Below are 21,389 nucleotides of genomic sequence, written 5' to 3'. Positions count from 1 at the left end.
AGAACTATGTACATGCTTTGATGCCAGTCTGTAAAAAGTACACACGTATACCCCAACTATTACAGACGGTAACCTCCGAGACTAGGGTTTAGGGACTGGGGTGGAGATGAGGAATAGCAGTTCTTTTATTTGATATTTTATTCTTCTATTTCTGTCCTGTTCAAATGTTTATATTTAACAAGGAGCATGTATCACTGTTATAGAGTTACTAAATGAAAAATATTAGCAGAAGGGTGATAAATTTTACTATAATTTTGAGTAGATGGGGAGGTAATATTCTATTCTTTGTCAGATTAGGAACACTCCATTATGATGGGAGATGCTGCGAGGATGTCACGGAGCCTGTCTGGTGTTTTCAATGCACAGAAAAACACATCAGAGAGATCAGCAACACCCACGTTGTCACCAAGAACTAAGGTATAAAACAGGGCTGTAAGGGACCCCTTTACTCAGGCAGCCAAACAAACTCAGAAACAGAAATTCAGAAGCCACCTGCACTGACATACTCATCCTGGTAATCACAGGCGTCTCTACGTTTGGCCTGTATTTTCTAAAACTCTATTTCTTTCCCAGGTCGAATGGCTGCTGAATGCCTTTGGAACAGGAGCTATGAATCACCCCGCCTCCAGGGCTAGGAAGGAGGGTGAAAAAACTTCACAGAACTAGCACTACCGCACTACCGAGGAGCCTGTCCTCTGAGTTATCATGCATGAGAGACGCAACCCGCATCAAGATCGCCCCCATATCAGTTCCCTTTTTCTGTTTCTGTTTTTCTGTTAATCAGTTCTGAGTTCACCACAATAAAAATCTTTGAAGGGCTGAATGCTTTTGAGACAAATTCCCTCACCGGTACAGGCTGTGAATAGGATGAAAAAGGATGACAGTGGAAGAACAAATCATAAAGCTGACCCTAATTGAAGGAAAACAAAAATCTAAGGAGATGCCTATCCCCTGAAAAGGCAAAGTGTGGGGGTGGGGAAGAAACCCGGGAAATCTATTGACTTAAAACGACAAAAGTGGGGAAAACAGGCTCCATCATCATTTTATAGCTCTGTCTATTGTCTAAAACCAAAAGGAGCCCTTTCATTCCCACGTTCATGTGTGCACAAAACTATGTATTAAACACCTCCGGTCTGCGAGGCCGTGTTGGGTGTCTTTGTCAGGTGAAGAAAGAGAAGAAGGCTGGTACACCTTCCCAGGAATTCTCACTGAAGAAAACATCTGGATTTTTTACATCTCTTGTGCAAAACAAACAAAGATTTCATTAAGTGATGTATATTGTTTTCCAAGGAAGAACCCTGCAGAGACAAAAACAAATGAGCAAATAATTGAAACAAAAATATGATAAACAAAACCCCCAAATTCTTCCAGTGCTAATGTACTTGTTATCATGGTTCTCTACAAAGGCAGAGATCACTAATTACAGGTTTTTCCAGAATTCACATTTTATGTCAAGATCATCCAATCCAAACAGTGTATGGAAAGCCTAGGGCCTTCTTCACTTTGCCCCCTACCCCACCCTACAAACATGCTCCCATCTAAATGATACCCTTGGAAAGAAACCTACACATCTCATTTGTCTATATTTTGCTTCCTCTCTCGCCTCCCGGTAACCAAATGTGAGTTGTTCTCTAACTGCACTGGAAAATCAGAATTTATTGTACATATGTTTGTGTTCCACTTAATAAAAAAACCTATATTTTAAGATAAACTTTGTTAGTAATTCATGAGGTAAGTGACTATCTATGCTAATCAGGCAGAAATATATTCTCAAGCATAATGCATTACATAAATTTGAATGCAAAATGTTCAATTATGAAGTAAACATAGGTAATGCAAATAATAAATTACCTCTAATAAAAATTATAAAAGATGTGTCTTGAAAGAGAGAGCGGCTTTAACTTACAACTGTGAATTGCTTAAAGAGAAAAGAATTAATAAATACTGAATTACTCTGATGATTATTTAGCACATAATTCACCTATTCATAACGACTCCTAGTAATCAGACTGTTGTTTCACATTCTCCAATATGAGGCAAGACTGTTTCCTCAGCAATTTTGCCCTTATCAGATTATCTCATCTGATTCTATTAATTTTCTTCCATGAATCTGCTAACAGTGATTTGTGATTTACTTACCCTGCTAACTGAAGACTTTTAAAAGGATTTATCTAACACTAGACCTAAGAACAGTGTACGCCTTATCATTCAGTTACTCTGAAGAACTCTTTCTCAAATCAATTTAGTTGGTTTCACAGTGAAATTTAGTGGACACTGGTTAGTTCTGCCCCATAAAATCAGCTCCTAAACAAAGAGTCCAGACACTATACCTGATGCATCCCGTTCTATTCAGATTATGGATGTCTGATTCCAACATGATATATTTGAGTTGCTATAACTCACAATCGGGGAAAATATATTCCTTTAAGCTTTTAATCTTTGTAATTTGGACATGAACCGGGGTTTTGTTTTTCATTTTTGCATGAAGTCGTTATGTATGTACTGATGTGAAACTATAATTGTGTTTCTGATGTTACTGTGTCACAATATTCTATGCAATGTAACCCATGTCCTCCTCCCCCTCAAAAATCTTATATAAATATTCATTGCTTTCAGAAACTTTAATACTACTGGTCCGAATTGGTCAATAATGACAAATGCATGGTTTCTAAATTACTGTATATTGTTCTACAGAGATTACTACAGTATATACAGCAAAGGGATGTTAAGCAGTAAGAAAACACAGTTCACATTGTATTTGGATTAGATTGGTTTGGATAGAAGTGAAACAAACAATGTTAGCAAAGAAGTCTAAAGAAATGTGGCCCACTTTAATTGTACAGAATCAAAAACCTGAATAGTACTAATTAAAATGAGAGAGCTCAATTGTTATAAAAGAAATGCTGCTAACAGAGAACTGTAAATGTTTAGACACCCCTGTGAATCACTAAATAATAATGTAAAAAGGATAAAAATGAGAATTAAGTTATAAGCCTGACAGCACTACTGCTACACATCTAAAAACATAATTCTGATCCTCTCTTTTTTTTCCCAAGAGAAAATGGGAGACTATAAAAGACCTTGCAATAAGAGAAATAAAAATACCATGTCTTCACAGCAGTGTACATAAATAAACAATAAAAATGTGCAGATAATAATATATTTAGCTGCCCAAACATGGGCATTTAATTTCTAGAAATGATATATAACAATGTAACAATTAGATACTCAGCCATGAATGTGTACGGCATAGTCTTCATCATTAGCAAACTTTGTGTATAAAATATTACTTATTATTTATTATAATACTGCTTTCAGAGGCAATGATCATACTTTACAGCTTTTAACACAAATATGATGCAAAAGGATTAAAAATATATCACAAACAAAAAATAAATTCTTTCTAAAAATACTTAAATTCGTATTTTACATGAAAAATATAAACTTCAGACATTTGTGACTACTGACTTTTAAAAAGACCTAGAAAACTATTGTTATGGGCAATGTTAAATGACATAATGCTTATGTAATGGAAAGTGTGGATTTTCCTCTAAATAAACTATAATCCCTTAACTTCATTACTAGGTAAAATATTGTTAAACAGAAGGAAAGCAAGGGAATTCTGCTAGGTTGCATAAATATTGACAAAATCTTCACTCTTTCTTCCCCAAACTGGTAATAGACATAGTTTATTCCACCCAACAAAATGCTCTTATAAGACCAAAACTACCCTTATAAACAACTTCTCTGCAGTCACGATGAAAAGAAACACTACTTGTCTGAAAAATATCAACAGTGCTGCCCTTTTCAGATTAGGATGTGCCTACAAATCTTTTGGGAAGTCTCCCATTAAGGATTCCTGGGTTTGCTGAAACTGAAGTCTACTAGGATCAGAGAAATTAACACACGTCTAATATGGTGCAAGGAACAAGTGAGAGACACCTGAGGTTATAAATAGCAAAGCATGCTGCGGGGTGGGGAAGACCATTCTGAAGTGCAATGTTCAAGACGCTGGTTTAATATATGACTAAGTGTCAGAAGTCAGGTTTTCTGAGAATTACTTTTCAGATAAACAACTTTATAGCACTGCACTTAATCTTACTTACTAGAGACATCTCATTTATCACTGAATTACAAGTAACTTAAATTCTATTGATATTGCCATAAAGCCCGTTGAAAATCCATCCTGGCACTTTTAAAGGGTTTGGGGCCCTGTTACATGGGGATCTGCTTGCAAAGGTCTCAGCCAGAAATTACACCCCGAGGGTGTCTGTATCCCCTGGCCTCTTTGTCAACAATCAAGGAGAAGAGGAGGGGCAAAAATGATCCCTGCATCTGCCAGCACTTTCTTCGACCCCTTTCCTATAGGGTCGTGTTCTCCCACTTCAGTCAAACTAACTTTGTGTGCTTCTTTCCTCCTCCCACACTGGGTAACCAGCTGCTTTTCACTTCATCGACAAAACTGGACACGGATCAATTTCAACTGACCTTTGCCGAAAGGTGGCGCTGTTGAGGTAAAAAACAACTCGCTCCAACAATAGTTTCCACTCTTCGATCCTTTTGCAGGCTTTTCAGAATTTTTTTTTTTTTTAATGCACCCTCCTAGCGTCTCCCCCCTCTCATAAAGTAAAATAAATACGATTAACAACACCAAATGCATTTCATTAATTGAAGGAATCAACAGTCCCAACTTCTAAGCAGGCGGGCTGGTCTTCCAAAGGCTGGGTCGGTTTCAGGAGCTTTCTCTCCAAATAAATCTCTGCTTCTTCGACTTGCCTATCGCTTTAAAATCTTAGAAACAGAGTTAGTTGTTGGTTTCCTTCTTTCTCTTTTCTTTTACTTTATTTCTTTTTTGCATAAACTTTTACAGAATCAATCTAGAAATTTGAACTACTTATTAGCATTTGCAACTGGGGGTGGGGGGAACAGCCTCCCCCACCCCACCCCCCACTCTGCGTTTCCGGACTAGTTCCAGAAACCGCGGTTTAAAATTTAACCCTTCGAGGGTAGCTGGTGAGGGCTGGGGTATTGTTTTTCCCCCTTGCTCCCAGCCACGATCAAGTCCGAAATAATTAAAGGAAACGTAAAAGTGCAAAGGGCGCGCCTGACCCTGATAAACAGAGGTCAGATTTCGTAAGGGGATGGGTGAGTGTGAGTGTGTGTGTGTGTAAGAGAGAGAGAGCGAGCGCGCAATATGAGTCTCAAAGGCCAAACTCCGGCCAGTCAGGAGCCAGAGGGCTGAGCCCGGCTGACCTGACTTTGAGCTTCCCCGGAGTTATCTCGCATAGGCGCTCGCTCTGTCCAAGGGCACGCGACGCCAGCGGGCAGCCAGTCTCCATGAGGAATGGCCTCTAAACAACTTATTTTACCTCCTTTTAAAGACAGTGATAAAATGGGCTTTCTCTCTCCACGGACTCCCAGCCTTCTGGGCAGGCGCACGACCGGGCGGCGTCCAGCCCGCAGCCCCGACCCGGACACCCCAGTGCATCCCTCCCTTCCCGGTCCCTTCCCCGCACGGGCGCCCGAGTGACGGACAAAGAGTTGGGGCCAAGTTTGAGCGCCGGGCACGGCCAGGCTCAGGGAAGGAAAGTCCCCGGCAGACACCTGGGTGCCAGAGGTGGTGCGAGGAGGAAAAGCTGGGAGGCGAATTCAGAATCCTGGGGGTGGAGGGCAGGCAGGGGAGGGGAATCAGGCCAATCCCAGCAGAGTGAGCCCCCGGAGAGCTGGTGCTCCGGATGGGAGGCTTGTCTTGCGCTCCACAGAAAAGCAAACCGTCCTCCCAAGTCCTCCCGGATTGCCGAAGCCCCTCTGGAAAAACTCCTTCCCCTCTTACACCAAACTTTGCGCCGGGCCTCGTTCCCTCCTGGGTAGGCAGCGGCGCAGGAAGGGTTAAGCCAGCCCGTCCCAGCTGACAGTCAGCTGATTGGGCCCTGATTGACAGCTCCGAAAAGTTTCCTTGTTTCTATACTATTATGCTAATCGCGGCCGCTCTCGCCGCCTCCCATTGGCCCGGAGTGCCAGTCAATTTCTCATTTGGACCTGACGTCACGAGTGCTATAAAACTCAGCAATTGCTTTAAACTCTTCTTGCTGGATCAGAGGCTTTAAAATCTTTTTTCATCTTCGAGCTGTAGCTCGGGCTGCTTGTCGGCTTGGCCGCCCCCTCCCCCCTTTGCTCTCTGCCTCGTCTTTACCCAGGACTTCGCTATTTTGCTTTTTTAAAAAAAGGCAAGAAAGAACTAAACTCCCCCCTCCCTCTCCTCCAGTCGGGCTGCACCTCTGCCTTGCACTTTGCACGGAGGGAGAGAGCGCGCGAGGGAGAGAGAGGAAAGAAAAAAATAATAAAGAGAGCCAAGCAGAAGAGGAGGCGAGAAGCATGAAGTGTTAACTCCCCCGTGCCAAGGCCCGCGCCGCCCGGACAGACGCCCGCCGCGCCTCCAGCCCCGAGCGGCCGCCGCGCGCGCCCTGCCTGCAGCCCGGGCCGGCGAGGCGAGCCCTTATGCAAAGCGCGCAGCGGAGCGGCGAGCGGGGGACGCCGCGCACCGGGCCGGGCTCCTCCAGCTTCGCCGCCGCAGCCACCGCTGCCGTCACCGCAGCCCGCGGAGGATCTTCCCGAGCCTGAAGCCGCCGGCTCGGCGCGCAAGGAGGCGAGCGAGCAAGGAGGGGCCGGGGCGAGCGCGGGAGCACATTGGCGTGAGCAGGGGGGAGGGCGGGCGGGCGCGGGCAGGGCGGGGTGGGGGGTGTGTGTGTGAGCGCGCTCGGAGGTTTCGGGCCAGCCACCACCGCGCAAGCTAGAAGCGCCCCAGCCCGGCAAGCTGGCTCACCCGCTGGCCACCCAGCACAGCCCGCTGGCCCCTCTCCTGCAGCCCATCTGGCGGAGCGGCGGCGGCGGCGGCGGCAGGAGAATGGCATCAGAACTGGCAATGAGCAACTCCGACCTGCCCACCAGTCCCCTGGCCATGGAATATGTTAATGACTTCGATCTGATGAAGTTCGAAGTGAAAAAGGAACCGGTGGAGACCGACCGCATCATCAGCCAGTGCGGCCGTCTCATCGCCGGGGGCTCGCTGTCCTCCACCCCCATGAGCACGCCGTGCAGCTCGGTGCCCCCTTCCCCCAGCTTCTCGGCGCCCAGCCCGGGCTCGGGCAGCGAGCAGAAGGCGCACCTGGAAGACTACTACTGGATGACCGGCTATCCGCAGCAGCTGAACCCCGAGGCGCTGGGCTTCAGCCCCGAGGACGCAGTCGAGGCGCTCATCAGCAACAGCCACCAGCTCCAGGGCGGCTTCGATGGCTACGCGCGCGGGGCGCAGCAGCTGGCCGCGGCGGCTGGGGCCAGTGCCGGCGCCTCCTTGGGCGGCAGCGGCGAGGAGATGGGCCCCGCCGCCGCCGTGGTGTCCGCCGTGATCGCCGCGGCCGCCGCGCAGAGCGGCGCGGGCCCGCACTACCACCACCACCACCACCACGCCGCCGGCCACCACCACCACCCGACGGCCGGCGCGCCCGGCGCCGCGGGCAGCGCGTCCGCCTCGGCCGGTGGCGCGGGGGGCGCGGGCGGCGGTGGCCCGGCCAGCGCTGGGGGCGGCGGCGGCGGCGGCGGCGGAGGCGGCGGGGGCGCGGCGGGGGCGGGGGGCGCCCTGCACCCGCACCACGCCGCCGGCGGCCTGCACTTCGACGACCGCTTCTCCGACGAGCAGCTGGTGACCATGTCGGTGCGCGAGCTGAACCGGCAGCTGCGCGGGGTCAGCAAGGAGGAGGTGATCCGGCTGAAGCAGAAGAGGCGGACCCTGAAAAACCGCGGCTATGCCCAGTCCTGCCGCTTCAAGAGGGTGCAGCAGAGACACGTCCTGGAGTCGGAGAAGAACCAGCTGCTGCAGCAAGTCGACCACCTCAAGCAGGAGATCTCCAGGCTGGTGCGCGAGAGGGACGCGTACAAGGAGAAATACGAGAAGTTGGTGAGCAGCGGCTTCCGAGAAAACGGCTCGAGCAGCGACAACCCGTCCTCTCCCGAGTTTTTCATGTGAGTCTGACACGCGATTCCAGCTAGCCACCCTGATAAGTGCTCCGCGGGGGTCCGGCTCGGGTGTGGGCTTGCTAGTTCTAGAGCCATGCTCGCCACCACCTCACCCCCCCCCCCACCGAGTTTGGCCCCCTTGGCCCCCTACACACACACAAACACGCACGCACACACCACACACACACACCCCCCACACACACACACCCTGCTCGAGTTTGTGGTGGTGGTAGCTGTTTTAAACTGGGGAGGGAATGGGTGTCTGGCTCATGGATTGCCAATCTGAAATTCTCCATAACTTGCTAGCTTGTTTTTTTTTTTTTTTTTTTAACACCACCCCCCACCCCCACCCCCGGACTTGCACAATGTTCAAAGATCTCAGCAGAGTTCTTCATGTGAAACGTTGCTCACCTTTGAAGCCTGCATCATTCACATATTTTTTTTTCTTCTTCCTCTTCAGTTCATGAACTGGTGTTCATTTTCTGTGTGTGTGTGTGTTTTATTTTGTTTGGATTTTTTTTTTTAATTTTACTTTTGGAGCTTGCTGTGTTGCCCACCTTTTTTCCAACCTCCACCCTCACTCCCTCTCAACCCATCTCTTCCGAGATGAAAGAAAAAAAAAGCAAAGTTTTTTTTTCTTCTCCTGAGTTCTTCATGTGAGATTGAGCTTGCAAAGGAAAAAAAAATGTGAAATGTTATAGACTTGCAGCGTGCCGAGTTCCATCGGGTTTTTTTTAGCATTGTTATGCTAAAATAGAGAAAAAAATCCTCATGAACCTTCCACAATCAAGCCTGCATCAACCTTCTGGGTGTGACTTGTGAGTTTTGGCCTTGTGATGCCAAATCTGAGAGTTTAGTCTGCCATTAAAAAAACTCATTCTCATCTCATGCATTATTATGCTTGCTACTTTGTCTTAGCAACAATGAACTATAACTGTTTCAAAGACTTTATGGAAAAGAGACATTATATTAATAAAAAAAAGCCTGCATGCTGGACATGTATGGTATAATTATTTTTTCCTTTTTTTTTCTTTTGGCTTGGAAATGGACGTTCGAAGACTTATAGCATGGCATTCATACTTTTGTTTTATTGCCTCATGACTTTTTCGAGTTTAGAACAAAAAAGTGCAACCGTAGAGCCTTCTTCCCATGAAATTTTGCATCTGCTCCAAAACTGCTTTGAGTTACTCAGAACTTCAACTTCCCAATGCACTGAAGGCATTCCTTGTCAAAGATACCAGAATGGGTTACAAATTTAACCTGGCAAACATTGAAGAACTCTTAATGTTTTCTTTTTAATAAGAATGACGCCCCACTTTGGGGACTAAAATCGTGCTATTGCCGAAAAGCAGTCTAAAATTTATTTTTTAAAAAGAGAAACTGCCCCATTATTTTTGGTTTGTTTTATTTTTATTTTATATTTTTTGGCTTTTGGTCATTGTCAAATGTGGAATGCTCTGGGTTTCTAGTATATAATTTAATTCTAGTTTTTATAATCTGTTAGCCCAGTTAAAATGTATGCTACAGATAAAGGAATGTTATAGATAAATTTGAAAGAGTTAGGTCTGTTTAGCTGTAGATTTTTTAAACGATTGATGCACTAAATTGTTTACTGTTGTGATGTTAAGGGGGGTAGAGTTTGCAAGGGGACTGTTTAAAAAAAGTAGCTTATACAGCATGTGCTTGCAACTTAAATATAAGTTGGGTATGTGTAGTCTTTGCTATACCACTGACTGTATTGAAAACCAAAGTATTAAAAGGGGAAACGCCCCTGTTTATATCTGTAGGGGTATTTTACGTTCAAAAATGTATGTTTTTTTTTTTCAAAATTAAAGTATTTGGGACTGAATTGCACTAAGATATAACCTGCAAGCATATAATACAAAAAAAATTGCAAAACTGTTTAGAACGCTAATAAAATTTATGCAGTTATAAAAATGGCATTACTGCACAGTTTTAAGATGATGCAGATTTTTTTACAGTTGTATTGTGGTGCAGAACTGGATTTTCTGTAACTTAAAAAAAATCCACAGTTTTAAAGGCAATAATCAGTAAATGTTATTTTCAGGGACTGACATCCTGTCTTTAAAAAGAAATGAAAAGTAAATCTTACCACAATAAATATAAAAAAATCTTGTCAGTTACTTTTCTTTTACATATTTTGCTGTGCAAAATTGTTTTATATCTTGAGTTACTAACTAACCACGCGTGATGTTCCTATGTGCTTTTCTTTCATTTTCAATTCTGGTTATATCAAGAAAAGAATAATCTACAATAATAAACGGCATTTTTTTTTTTGATTCTGTACTCAGTTTCTTAGTGTACAGTTTAACTGGGCCCAACAACCTCATTAAAAGTGTAAAATGCATCCTTTTCTCCAGTGGAAGGATTCATGGAGGAATAGGGAGACAGTAATTCAGGGTGAAATTATAGGCTGTTTTTTGAAGTGAGGAGGCTGGCCCCATATACTGATTAGCAATATTTAATATAGATGTAAATTATGACCTCATTTTTTTCTCCCCAAAGTTTTCAGTTTTCAAATGAGTTGAGCCATAATTGCCCTTGGTGGGAAAAACAAAACAAAACAGTGGAACTAGGCTTCCTGAACATGGCCCTACACTTCTGATCAGGAGCAAAGCCATCCATAGACAGAGGAGCCAGACAAATATGGCGCATCAGAGGTGGCTTGTGCTCATATGCATTTAATGGTAAAGAGAAACAGCGCTTGCCTTTTCACTAAAGTTGATTATTTTTCCTTCTTCTCTTACACACCGTGATTTTCTTGTTAGCAAGGCCTGACAAGATTTAACATAAACATGACAAATCAAAGTTGTTTGTTTTGTTTTGCTTTTCTCTTTAACATTGAAGGTCATTTGTCTTAAATAGGAAAAAGAAAATCCACTCCTTACTTCTATATTTCCAAGTACATATCTGGTTTAAATTATGTTATCAAATCATATTTCACCATGAATATTCAGTGGAGAACTTCTCTACTTAGATGAGCTAGTAATGATTTCAGATCATGCTATCCCCAGAAATAAAAGCAAAAAATAATACCTGTGTGGAATATAGGCTGTGCTTTGATTTATTGGTATTTACCCCAAAATAGGCTGTGTATGGGGGCTGACTTAAAGATCTCTTGGAAAGACTCAAAACTACCTTCACTAGTAGGACTCCTAAGCGCTGACCTATTTTTAAATGACACAAATTCATGAAACTAATGTTACAAATTCATGCAGTTTGCACTCTTAGTCATCTTCCCCTAGCACACTAATAGAATGTTATACAAAGCCAGCACTGTTTTGAAAATATAGCCAAACACGATGACTTTTGTTTTGTTTTCTGCAGTTCTTAAAAGAAAAAAAGATAATATTGCAACTCTGACTGAAAGACTTATTTTGAAGAAAACAGGTTGTGTTTGGTGCTGCTAAATTCTGGCCAGTTTATCATCTGGCCTTCCTGCCTATTTTTTACAGAACACGAAGACAGTGTATAACCTCGACATTTTGACCTTCCTTTATGTGCTAGTTTAGATAGGCTCCTGAATCCACGCTTAATTTTGCTTAACAAAAGTCGTAATAGTAAACCTCCCCTCATGAGCTTGAAGTCAAGTGTTCTTGACTTCAGGTATTTCTTTCCTTTTTTTTTTTTTTTTTCCTGATCACAACTAAGAGATACACAAACTCTGAAGAAGCAGAAATGGTAAGAACACTTTTACAAGAAAGCATCTGATGAAAGATTTTAGGCAAACATTCTCAAAATAAGAGTGATATTCTGGATGTAGTTATTGCAGTTATCTCATGACGAATGAGGCCTGGATTGGAAGGAAAATATAGTTGTGTAGAATTAAGCATTTTGATAGGAATCTACAAGGCAATTGAATATAATAAGCAGGTTTGGGCCCCCAAACTTTAGAAAATCAAGTGCAAAGGTGCTGGCAAAAATGAGGTTTGAGTGGCTGGCTGTAAGAGAAGGCTAACTCCTAGTAAAAGGCATTTTTAGAAATAACAATTACTGAAAACTTTGAAGTATAGTGGGAGTGGCAAACAAATGTTTTATTTTCTTACAAAGAACTCCTAAGTCCTAAGTGCCGTTCATTACAATAAGTCTCTAAATTAAAAAAAAAAAAAAATCATATGAGGAAATCTAGCTTTCCCCTTTACGCTGCGTTTGAGTCTTTGTCTAAATAGTGTTAAAATTCCTTTCATTCCAATTACAGAACTGAGCCCACTCGCAAGTTGGAGCCATCAGTGGGATACGCCACATTTTGGAAGCCCCAGCATCGTGTACTTACCAGTGTGTTCATAAAATGAAATTTATGTGAGAGCTGTACATTAAAAAAAATCATCATTAGTATTATTATTTGCAGTCATGGAGAACCACCTACCCCGACTTCTGTTTAGTCTCCTTTTTAAATAAAAATTACTGTGTTAGAGAAGAAGGCTATTAAATGTATAACTTCCATAGTAATTAACTATGCCTCTTGTCTGGGGGTTTCATAGAGACCCGTAGAAAAGCGCACTCCTGCTTTTCGATTTATGGTGTGTGCAAGTAAACAGGTGCATTGCTTTCAACCTGCCATACTAGTTTTAAAAATTCACTGAAATTACAAAGATACATATATATGCATATATATAATGGAAAGTCTCCTGGAATGCAACAATTAGCATTTTAAAAGCATATATAGGCATGCACATTCTAAATAGTACTTTTTCATGCTTCATTGTTTCTCTGGCAGATAATTTTACTAAGAAGAAAAATAGATATTCGACTCCCCTTCCCTAAACAAATGCACGGGCAGAGGCTCCAGCGGAGCCGAGCCCCCTGGTTTTCTCGTAGGCCCTAGACAGTGTTGCATTTATCAGTGATGTCAAACATGCTCATTTGTCAGACATAGCTGTAAATGAAAACAATGTGTGGCAAAATACAAAGTTAGATAAATACACACCCTCTGTGTGATTTTTTGCTCCCTTTTCTTTTTTGCTCCCAAACACTCAAAAAAAAAAAAAAATCACCTCCTTTACATTTCCCTGGCTTCTTGCATGTTTCCCTTTTCAAAAACCATGTAATAATTTTTTACAATGTATCTGACACATTAATATATTGACATCAAATAGGCAGACCTACTACTTTTGCCTAGCAGATAAATCTGCTATGGAGACATCATTTCCTCGCTGTCTCAAAGCCATAACTACCTGGGAGCCTTTCAACACAGACCCTTCCGATGGGAAATGCTGTTTATTACTGAATGCAGGATGCTCACGCTCTGATCTTTTGTCCCTTGTGCCTTTACCCCAGTCATTTTTACTTAGCAACACCAATTCTAGATACTTCTATTCTGAAGTAGAAACATACCCTTGCCACACCGCCAGTTTTCCTGCTAAAAGCAGTGGACAGAAGGCAAATCATGGTCACCCTCACAAACATGGCACACAGCTGTCTCGGTAGCTGCATTCCCAGCATGTCCTGGTCTAAATATCTAGAGTTGCCTATGACACGTTCAAAGGTTCCCAAGCACAGTACATTGGGAGGCTTTTGCTGTTGTGGCCGTTGTTTTCGTTTAGGCCAACTTACTTCCGTATTCACATACTCTTGGCTTTATGAAATACACTCCTCTAGTCTACTAGGCCAATCAATATATTTAAAAGTCTGATTGCCACATGAGTCTCTCTCTCTCTCTCTTTTTGTTTTTTGTTTGTTTTTTTCTGTTTTGCCTGCCGGTAGTTAAAGACTGAGATAGGTTGGAAGACTAAAATACAAGAGTACATGAGTGACAACCTTCAGCCGTCTGATTTCCATGCCAGTAAAACACACAACCAAGCTCTTCTTAGCGCTGCTAATATAAACATTCACTAAGAGGGAATAGGAAGTGAGATTTACCAGCTTCACTTTGCTGATTTGCAAGGTTCCCCACTACGATTCACTGTCATTTGATTTTTCAAAAATAATTTTGTCCCTCTCTTTAAAGAAATGTCTTAGTTCTTTTGTTTTGTTTTATTTTTTTTGGAGAAGTTTTATCTGCAGTGATAGGCTACAATTTTTATCTCCTCTGATTATTTGTCAGGATGCTGAATGAATAATTTGGGTCCTGTGCCTTCCTTGTTGTTTTGAGGAAAATAAGAGAAACTTGGAAGTTTGTTTCACTCTTAGCCCATCCTAAATCTAAAAGAAGATGTCCCAAGTCCAGGCAGGCCATGTAGTAGTTATAAAGGAGGTGGTCCAGGTCCAGCCACCTCAATCAGGATTTGTTTGTTTTGAAGCATTTGCTTAAAAGCGGAGCAAGAGTCTTAATCCAACTTCCCATAACACTGCTTTTTCTCGCTTTTGATATAAATCTTCAAAATTCAGACATGAAACAGCCCCAGAAAAGGGGAATTCTCTCCAGGCATTGCTCCGCCCCAGCTCCTGAACAAACCCAGCTCTGTCTAGCATTTTTTTCCCTAGTGGGGGTAGGGGACAGGGTGAGAGAATTTCAGTCTCCCAGGCTGTCTCATGATTGTTGGGGCATAAAGAAACACAGTCCTGCCACAAATTGAGAGCATCTTTACCCTTTAGAGAGAAACAAAACAAAACTAAACAAACAAATCAAATTGCTTTTCATGAAGGCATAGCAAATAAAATCTCGGGCTCCCTGTTCCCTGCACCATTTGTAGGAGGTGAGAAATAAGGGAAACAAGAGAAAGGAGAACTTTAAAAGCAGGAGGCCCAGAAATAATCCCTGTTACCAGTCTGAATTTCACTTGCTCCGTGGCTAATGTCAGACCTAGTGAGCATGTATGCCAGAAATAAACTAGGCTCGGCTGTCCATTTCTTTAAAATATGTTCACGTTTCCTTTTTGAAAACAATTTTGGGGAGCAAACCCAAATGGAGAGATCTGAGGAAATCATCAATGTCTTAACATTTGAGTATTTATAAATATATCAGTCTGTGATTTGATGATGGTGACATTTTGGACCAGCCAGACATGTTGTGCCAATATTTAAATGGTCACTGCAATAGTTTTATAACATCATGACAGTATTTTATTGTTTAAATTTGAAGGCCTTCTGTGTGTTTTCCGTAAGTCTGCCCGAACGAAAAAGGCTGAGATGGGAAGAGCAAACCAACAATACACAGAAATAAGATCTTTCTATGAATTTTCGTCAGAGTCGTACAGTTTTAAGAAACTCACAAAACACATTTTCCACGACTATGACTGGAATGCACAGTTCCTTACACGAATCATAGCATCTACTGAGCACCTCTTCTCTTGTTCAACACAATTCATTTCCTTTTCCTTCCTTTTTATTAAATAACAGTTTTCCCTATAATTAGAACTGTGGATTGCAAAATCACATTCCTCTCTTCTACAGAGATGCACCTTAGATCTTTAGTTACAATTAGAAGGAGCATTAATTCAAGAAAGATGGATGAAGGAGTCATGTCTTCTGAGCTTTGGGAAAAAGAGTGGAAGGAGAGGAAAGAGTTTTCTGTATTTTCCCCTACACTCCTCAACCTGCCCCTCACCCGTCAACCCAGGCCTTGGTGTGAGCTGCAGACCAGTGATTCGCATTCTGAATTTCTCTATTCTAAATATTCTGATTACCAGCCTTGACCCTTTCCAAGATGAGATTCCAAAGAACCATTTTTTCCTTGTGATTGGTGCTTTCCGTTAGGGAACAGGAGAAGTCATGAAACCTTATAGAACTGGATAGGAAGGAGTGAAAATCACTCTCCTTCCAGAATCCCCAACAAGGATAATTGTAAAGTGAACACTGGCCTGAAAAATTAGGTAGGAGTTCAGAGTCCCTTTTTGCAACCTATAGTTGCCCTGGTTCTCAATATGACCTCATCCACTTCTTGAGGCCTGTAGAAGTGCGTTTCTGACTTTGTTGGAGGAATTCTGCAGAAGGAAAGCAGGCCGAGGATCCCAGGACAATGGGCAACCTCAAACTAGGCCCAGAGAGCAGAGGAGAGGAAGGGACCTGCCTGCAGAGGCTGGGAGAGTATGGCCCAGACTAACACAGGCCAACCTTGGCTTATGACCTTCTGTTGCCAGGGGTCAGCTCCAGGTCATTCTCAGAGTCCCCCCAAAACCTCCCACCAAGAAGGATCTGTTTGTAGGGTGACTAACAAGCCACTGACAGGTTGTGAGCTCTCCACAGAGTCCTAGAAACAACAGTGAGGTCCTTAGCACCAGGGTCCGCACCCTTCCCACCTGACTCCTGTCCAATCCCAGGAGATTGGACTCCTGTCCAATCTCCATAATTTCTGACACCTTTTCCTCCCATGCCTGGTCATCCAGGGCCATGAAAGAGCCTCAGAAGGCACTGTCCTCAGGCCAACAAGTGGCGGAAGCTGAGGTCTGGGACCCAGTAAGTCACCTCCGCCCCAGTTTAAGTGTAGACACAGACAGGGAGAGGGAGAGGGTCCGCGGAGCGTCACTGGAAGCTCAGCTGGAATCTTTAAAGCTGGCCAGAGCTTTTGGTGCAATGGTCTTGAAGCCTGGAATGAAGGAGATGAAGGCAGAGAGGATGCTGAGTTTGTCCTCTCTCGCATTTTCTAAGAACAACCCTCCCTCCATACCCCTCCATCATCCCCCCCGCCCCCGCCCCGCCAACCCCGCGGGCCCCGGACAGGAACACTGCATTCCAGTCCTTTATGCATGGGTTCTGCGGGGGGGGGGCCCAGTGGCCCTGGGCATCACTGCCCGAGCCTGGTGGCTGCAGGTGCGTGGGGCTGGGTGTGCTCCCCACCCTCTGAGGTCCCCCGAGGGGCGTACAGCAGGTGCGCAGGGACTGGAGCCCAGGCAGAGGGGGCGGGTCCCGAAGATTGCCTGAAGCTACCGAGTCCCTCAGTCCTGGGCCGGGCCTGCAGTCCCAGACCCGCAGCAGTGCCCAGGGAGCCGGTGCGCTCAGACGCCAGCAACGCAGCGCCCCTCGGAGATGCCCACGACGTCGCCCGGCGCCCGGGGGCGCTAATGACGGCCACACCCAGCGCGCCCCAGGGCCCCGCGCCCACCCAAGCTCCCGCACCCCTGCAGGAGCTCGGATTGTGTTCAAATTTGGTTTAAAAAGTCAAGAGGACTGCCCCAGCGCGAGCGAGCTCCGGGGATATCAAAACTCCCTGGTGCGCCGCTCTCCTGGGTGGGCGGGCGCCTGGAGGGAGGGAGCAAGACTCGGTCCCCGCAAGGCTCCGCCCTTCACCTTGAGACCCCCTCGCTCCACCCGATAGCGGCCCCAGGAACCCTCTGTAAATAAGATCATCGGCTCCAGATCATTTGATTTTTCTTCTATTAGTTTTCCGGCCCATTTTCCAGTTTTTTTTTTTTTTTCTTTTTTCTTTTTTTTTTTTGCCTGCTTCGGCTAGAGACAGAGTAAGAGGGAAAAAGAGAAAGGCAAGCGGGAAATCCAGATAGCATGTTGAAAAATCTTTACGGAAATCTCGATACGGTTTGGGGTTTCCGTGGTGTAGTTTGATGCACATTATAAAACAAAGTTAGTCAAGCAAACTTTATGAGGATTGCTCCAACAGCGCCAGGATGAGGGTCCTGCCTGCATTCTTGGATTTCACACAGTTCTAGACACATCTCAGGCATCCAGGCACTGTCTCAAGAGGACAGACTTTTAAAACCACTATTTTCAGAACGGATCTTTTCCATGAGGGGCCTTTTTCTTAGAGGGACCCTCGGTTTGTGAGAATACTTAAGTTAGGCAAGTATCATTATACCTTAAAAAAAATAAATCTACTTTTTACTCTCTCCCTCTCTCTTAGGTAAGGATTTATTCATGCACGGATAAATACATTGAAACTAAAACAAACATGTCAGTATCTGAGATGCTTTTTACACTGTCAGATTTTTTATGTAAATCTTGTTTTTCATAGAAGGCGGAAAAACCCTCGGTAATCTTTCTAAGATTAAATCTGTTAAAAGGTGATGTTTGTGTCTTTCCATCTTCAGGCATTCACTCCAATATATTTTTTCATCTGGCTTAAAATATTTATTTATTTATTTATTTATTCATTTATTTTTTCCTGGGACCCTTTAACACATTAGGGAGGGGGGAAGCTATTAAAAGATAAATCTGGCCCGGTATGGTGGCTCATGCTTGTAATCCCAGTACTGTGGGAGGCTCAGGCGAGCGGATCACCTGAGGTCAGGAGTTTGCGACCAGCCTGGCCAACCTGGTGAAACTCGGTCTCTACTAGAAATACATAAATTAGCCGGGCGTGGGGGCACGTGCCTGTAATCCCAGCTACTCAGGAGGCTGAGGCAGGAGAATCGCTTGAACCTGGGAGGCAGGAGAATCACTTAAACCTGGGAGGCGGAGGTTACAGTGAGCCCAGATTGCGCCACTGCACTCAAGCCTGGGCAAAACAGCAAGACTGTATCTTAAAAAAAAAAAAAAAGAAAGAAAGAAAAGAGATAAATCTACAGTTCCCACTTTATGAAATAAAAATGATCCGAAAGGCAGAGTTCATCAGTCAACTCTGTCCTTTGGTAGGCATGCGCAGAGCCTGGGCTGAAACTGCTGTCTTAGGGCAATCTTCCCAAGTAAAAGGCAGGTAAGCTCCCTTTGCCAGACTTTCTGTGACTCGGAGCAGTGTGGAGACACATGCTGACAGCCTGCAACACGTTTTCAGGTCGCGATCCCCACGTTAATTTACTGCACTGTGCAGGTAATGAGCCCTTTTAAAATCTTCCCTGGAATATCAGTGCACGCTCCTGTGCTATTTAAAGAACTCTTCAATTGTTAGGTAAACAGATCCAAGCATAAGAGCTATGTGCTCGTAGACATCTGGCTTAGATTACTTCATTGCGGCCCAGCTCAAAAATCTCTCTTACCCCGAAGTGAGACCTCTTTTTTCCCCACCATCTTTCCCCAGTAACTGGTCTGAAGGAAGGTAATATGAACACAGAAACTGCAATGGCTTTTGGACACTTTTCAGGTGTGCAAACAGAATCTACTCCGCCCCACCCTTCTTTTGAAAGTAAATGCTGTGATAACGGGATGGTTTCCCCAGGTGGCCAGAGAGTAGAGGTCATCTTGAAGAAAATGACACCAATGATCTAAAAAGGACAACTACTTTATGAGATTTCAGGCAAGATGCCAAATATCGCATTTAATGAGGCCTGTTTTTTTTCCTCCAAAAATAACGGAGACTATCAATGATATGGTCAGGAAGGCAAAGGGGGCATTTTGCAAAGCCTACGTCCAATTATTGCTTTGTAATAATTTTCTAAAATTGAAAAATGCCTCACAAGTATATGATCTCATGTAAATATTCCTTGCCGAAGCTTAACATATGTTTGCAATGCCCCCAAGGAATTACAAAAATATTCTCCCCACAATCTCTTAAGCTTTTAAACTCTATTCATTTGCGTTTCTAAAAGAATCTGTTGTTTCTAAAGATTAAAAATAAAGTAATCCTATAGGGGAAGTTTTTTTTTTAAAGAGATTAGCCATCCGAACTTCAAATGGAGAACAATTGATACTGATACACTTCCAGGTTTTATCACTTCATTCTGTTTCTTGTTTCTTTCCTATTATTTTTTTGCATAGAAATTATATATTTGGCAAAAAATAATGTATACTAATACGTAAAGGCGAGTAATTTCTACCTTACGATTTGAAAAGCATTTCTATACAAAATGTGAATAAATGCATATAACATATTTAGGGCAACTTTGACAGATACAAGGGTAAGAAATTATTTATCCGAGTGCTTTGGGCATAGTCTTACCATTTAGATAAAGGGCATTTGAAGGAATTAGAGGGTTACGCTGAATGAAAATGTAAGTAAAGAAAGATTATATGTTCTATTACAGCAGCCTAGAGAATTCAGCAGGTGCATGAGCATAGCATATTTGTTCACACCAATTGTAAGGTAATCCAAATAAAAGTGTGGGAGATTAAAGAAAAATAACTGAATATCCATGTTGGAAAAATAATTAGATTGACTTACTAGTTTATCGCCATTATTGTACACAGATTTTCCGTGACGATGTTGAATTTTTTAAATTAGATTTTAAATATATTTTGACAGTCCGAACTTGTATAGTGTGACTAACTATAGGAAGAAATGACAGGTCTGCTTTGTTATTAAACTGCTGTCTGGAAAATATTGGGCTCTGTGCGGTAAATGATAATTATTTTCCTGCTTACATTAGTACAGCTAATAGCAATAAGCATTTTTTGAACCATAGAAAGCTAACTACTTTGAATTACTGTGCTTTGTTATTCACTGTGAAGCAAAAAGATTTTTTTTAAAGCAACCTCATTTTCATATCACCGTTCTAAGCACTCCCTGCTACTAATTTAAACAGGGCAGAAGTTAATAAATAAAGAGGCAGTATCTAAGTGGTTCTATTTGTTAAAAGAACATTTGCAGTTAAGGTCAGTGGTGCCAGCAGAATAGACAGAGCAACAGAGGAGGTGGGGGCAGATGGAAGAGAAGGAACCCTAGCACACGCCGGCAGAAGCTGGGCCAGTGTGGTTCTCCCAGGGGTGGACAGCCTGAGAGCACTTGAGAGAAGCCCATCAGAAATGATTCGAATCCTTCCCTTCTATGAACCCAGAATCTCTTGGCTCCCTTTGAACTGAGGATAGCTTCAAAGCTGATCCAGGGTGCCAGCCAGTGGGTTATGGCTATCTCAGCCTCCCATTTGAGGAGCAATAGTTCAGAGGAAGTGAACTTGTATCGCAGGCCATTCCCTTCCACACCAACCCCTCCTCTGGCTTGACAAGGTTGAGGCCACCACACAAAAGCAAATGGAACAAAATCACTCTTCTTTTGGTGTAATTCTGCCCTTTTGATAGATAGTTAGGCTGCCTGTAGCATACTGTTCTTGAAACATTCTTCGTGGTTATTAATTACCCTTTGTTTATTTTAATATATTTACTAAATCAGGTACCCAAGGGAATCCTCTACATCAGTGATGTGAAAAAATCCAGTTGCCTGAAGTCAAAGAGGTACATATTGATTTTTGATTTGCATGTGCTTGAGTTTTTTTTTTTTTTCCTTTTCTTTTTTTTTTAATGAAGGGAAAAGCAAGGAAGCAAACAAGGAATGCTGCTAACTTTTTAGATGTGAAAAGTTCCTGTTTCATTAGTTTTAGTATTTGGGTTTCACATTTCATGTAAATGGTGACACTAGGTGCCAAAGAGGAGGGATACGTGCGATATATGTGAGAATCAGCATGCATTTATTTTTTCTGTGTTTATTTCATTATATCCGTGTGTTATGTCAAGTTACTAATCCAGTTTGAGTAGATCTCAGAACTTCAGCTTTATCCAACGTGAGTCTACTGACATTCAAAGAGCTGCTTCTTCTACTTGAGTGTCAGATAATTTGGGTGAATCTGTGAAACTAGTATCCATCGCCCTTGGCCAGT

General features: G+C 43.3%; 1 protein-coding gene and 1 long non-coding RNA gene across 3 annotated transcripts; one reads left to right on the top strand and one right to left on the bottom strand.

Moving 5' to 3' along the window:
* Positions 1-237: 237 nt before the first annotated feature.
* LOC134738515 (uncharacterized) lies at positions 238-6,093 on the bottom strand. Its single transcript, XR_010124245.1, has 3 exons — positions 5,834-6,093; positions 4,489-4,791; positions 238-1,298 (listed from the first exon to the last, which is right to left on the bottom strand). It is a non-coding gene; the product is annotated as an uncharacterized LOC134738515 (long non-coding RNA).
* MAF (MAF bZIP transcription factor) lies at positions 6,078-20,967 on the top strand. Of its 2 annotated transcripts, none has more exons than XM_054454388.1 (2): positions 6,078-8,019; positions 12,233-12,959. In XM_054454388.1, exons 1-2 carry the CDS (start codon positions 6,905-6,907, stop codon positions 12,324-12,326), a joined length of 1,209 nt encoding a protein of 402 aa, XP_054310363.1. In that variant the 5' UTR covers positions 6,078-6,904; the 3' UTR covers positions 12,327-12,959. The 2 variants fall into 2 exon arrangements, with proteins under 2 accessions (XP_054310363.1, XP_054310364.1); XM_054454389.2 differs by lacking the exon at positions 12,233-12,959 and adding an exon at positions 20,906-20,967 and having other exon boundaries at positions 6,100-8,019.
* Positions 20,968-21,389: the final 422 nt, after the last annotated feature.

Source organism: Pongo pygmaeus, chromosome 18, assembly GCF_028885625.2.
Source record: "Pongo pygmaeus isolate AG05252 chromosome 18, NHGRI_mPonPyg2-v2.0_pri, whole genome shotgun sequence".
Taxonomy (NCBI): domain Eukaryota; kingdom Metazoa; phylum Chordata; class Mammalia; order Primates; family Hominidae; genus Pongo; species Pongo pygmaeus.
The sequence above is the reverse complement of the archived record's forward strand: the minus strand, read 5'-3'. Positions and strand labels throughout refer to the sequence as shown.

What these genes read in the sequence shown, in the direction of transcription:
- MAF (XM_054454388.1), top strand. Translation starts at nt 6,905, where the DNA reads ATGGCATCAGAACTGGCAATGAGCAACTCCGACCTGCCCACCAGTCCC. An exon ending in TCCTCTCCCGAGTTTTTCAT is followed by an intron (nt 8,020 to 12,232) that starts GTGAGTCTGACA and finishes TTCCAATTACAG; the next exon opens with AACTGAGCCCACTCGCAAGT.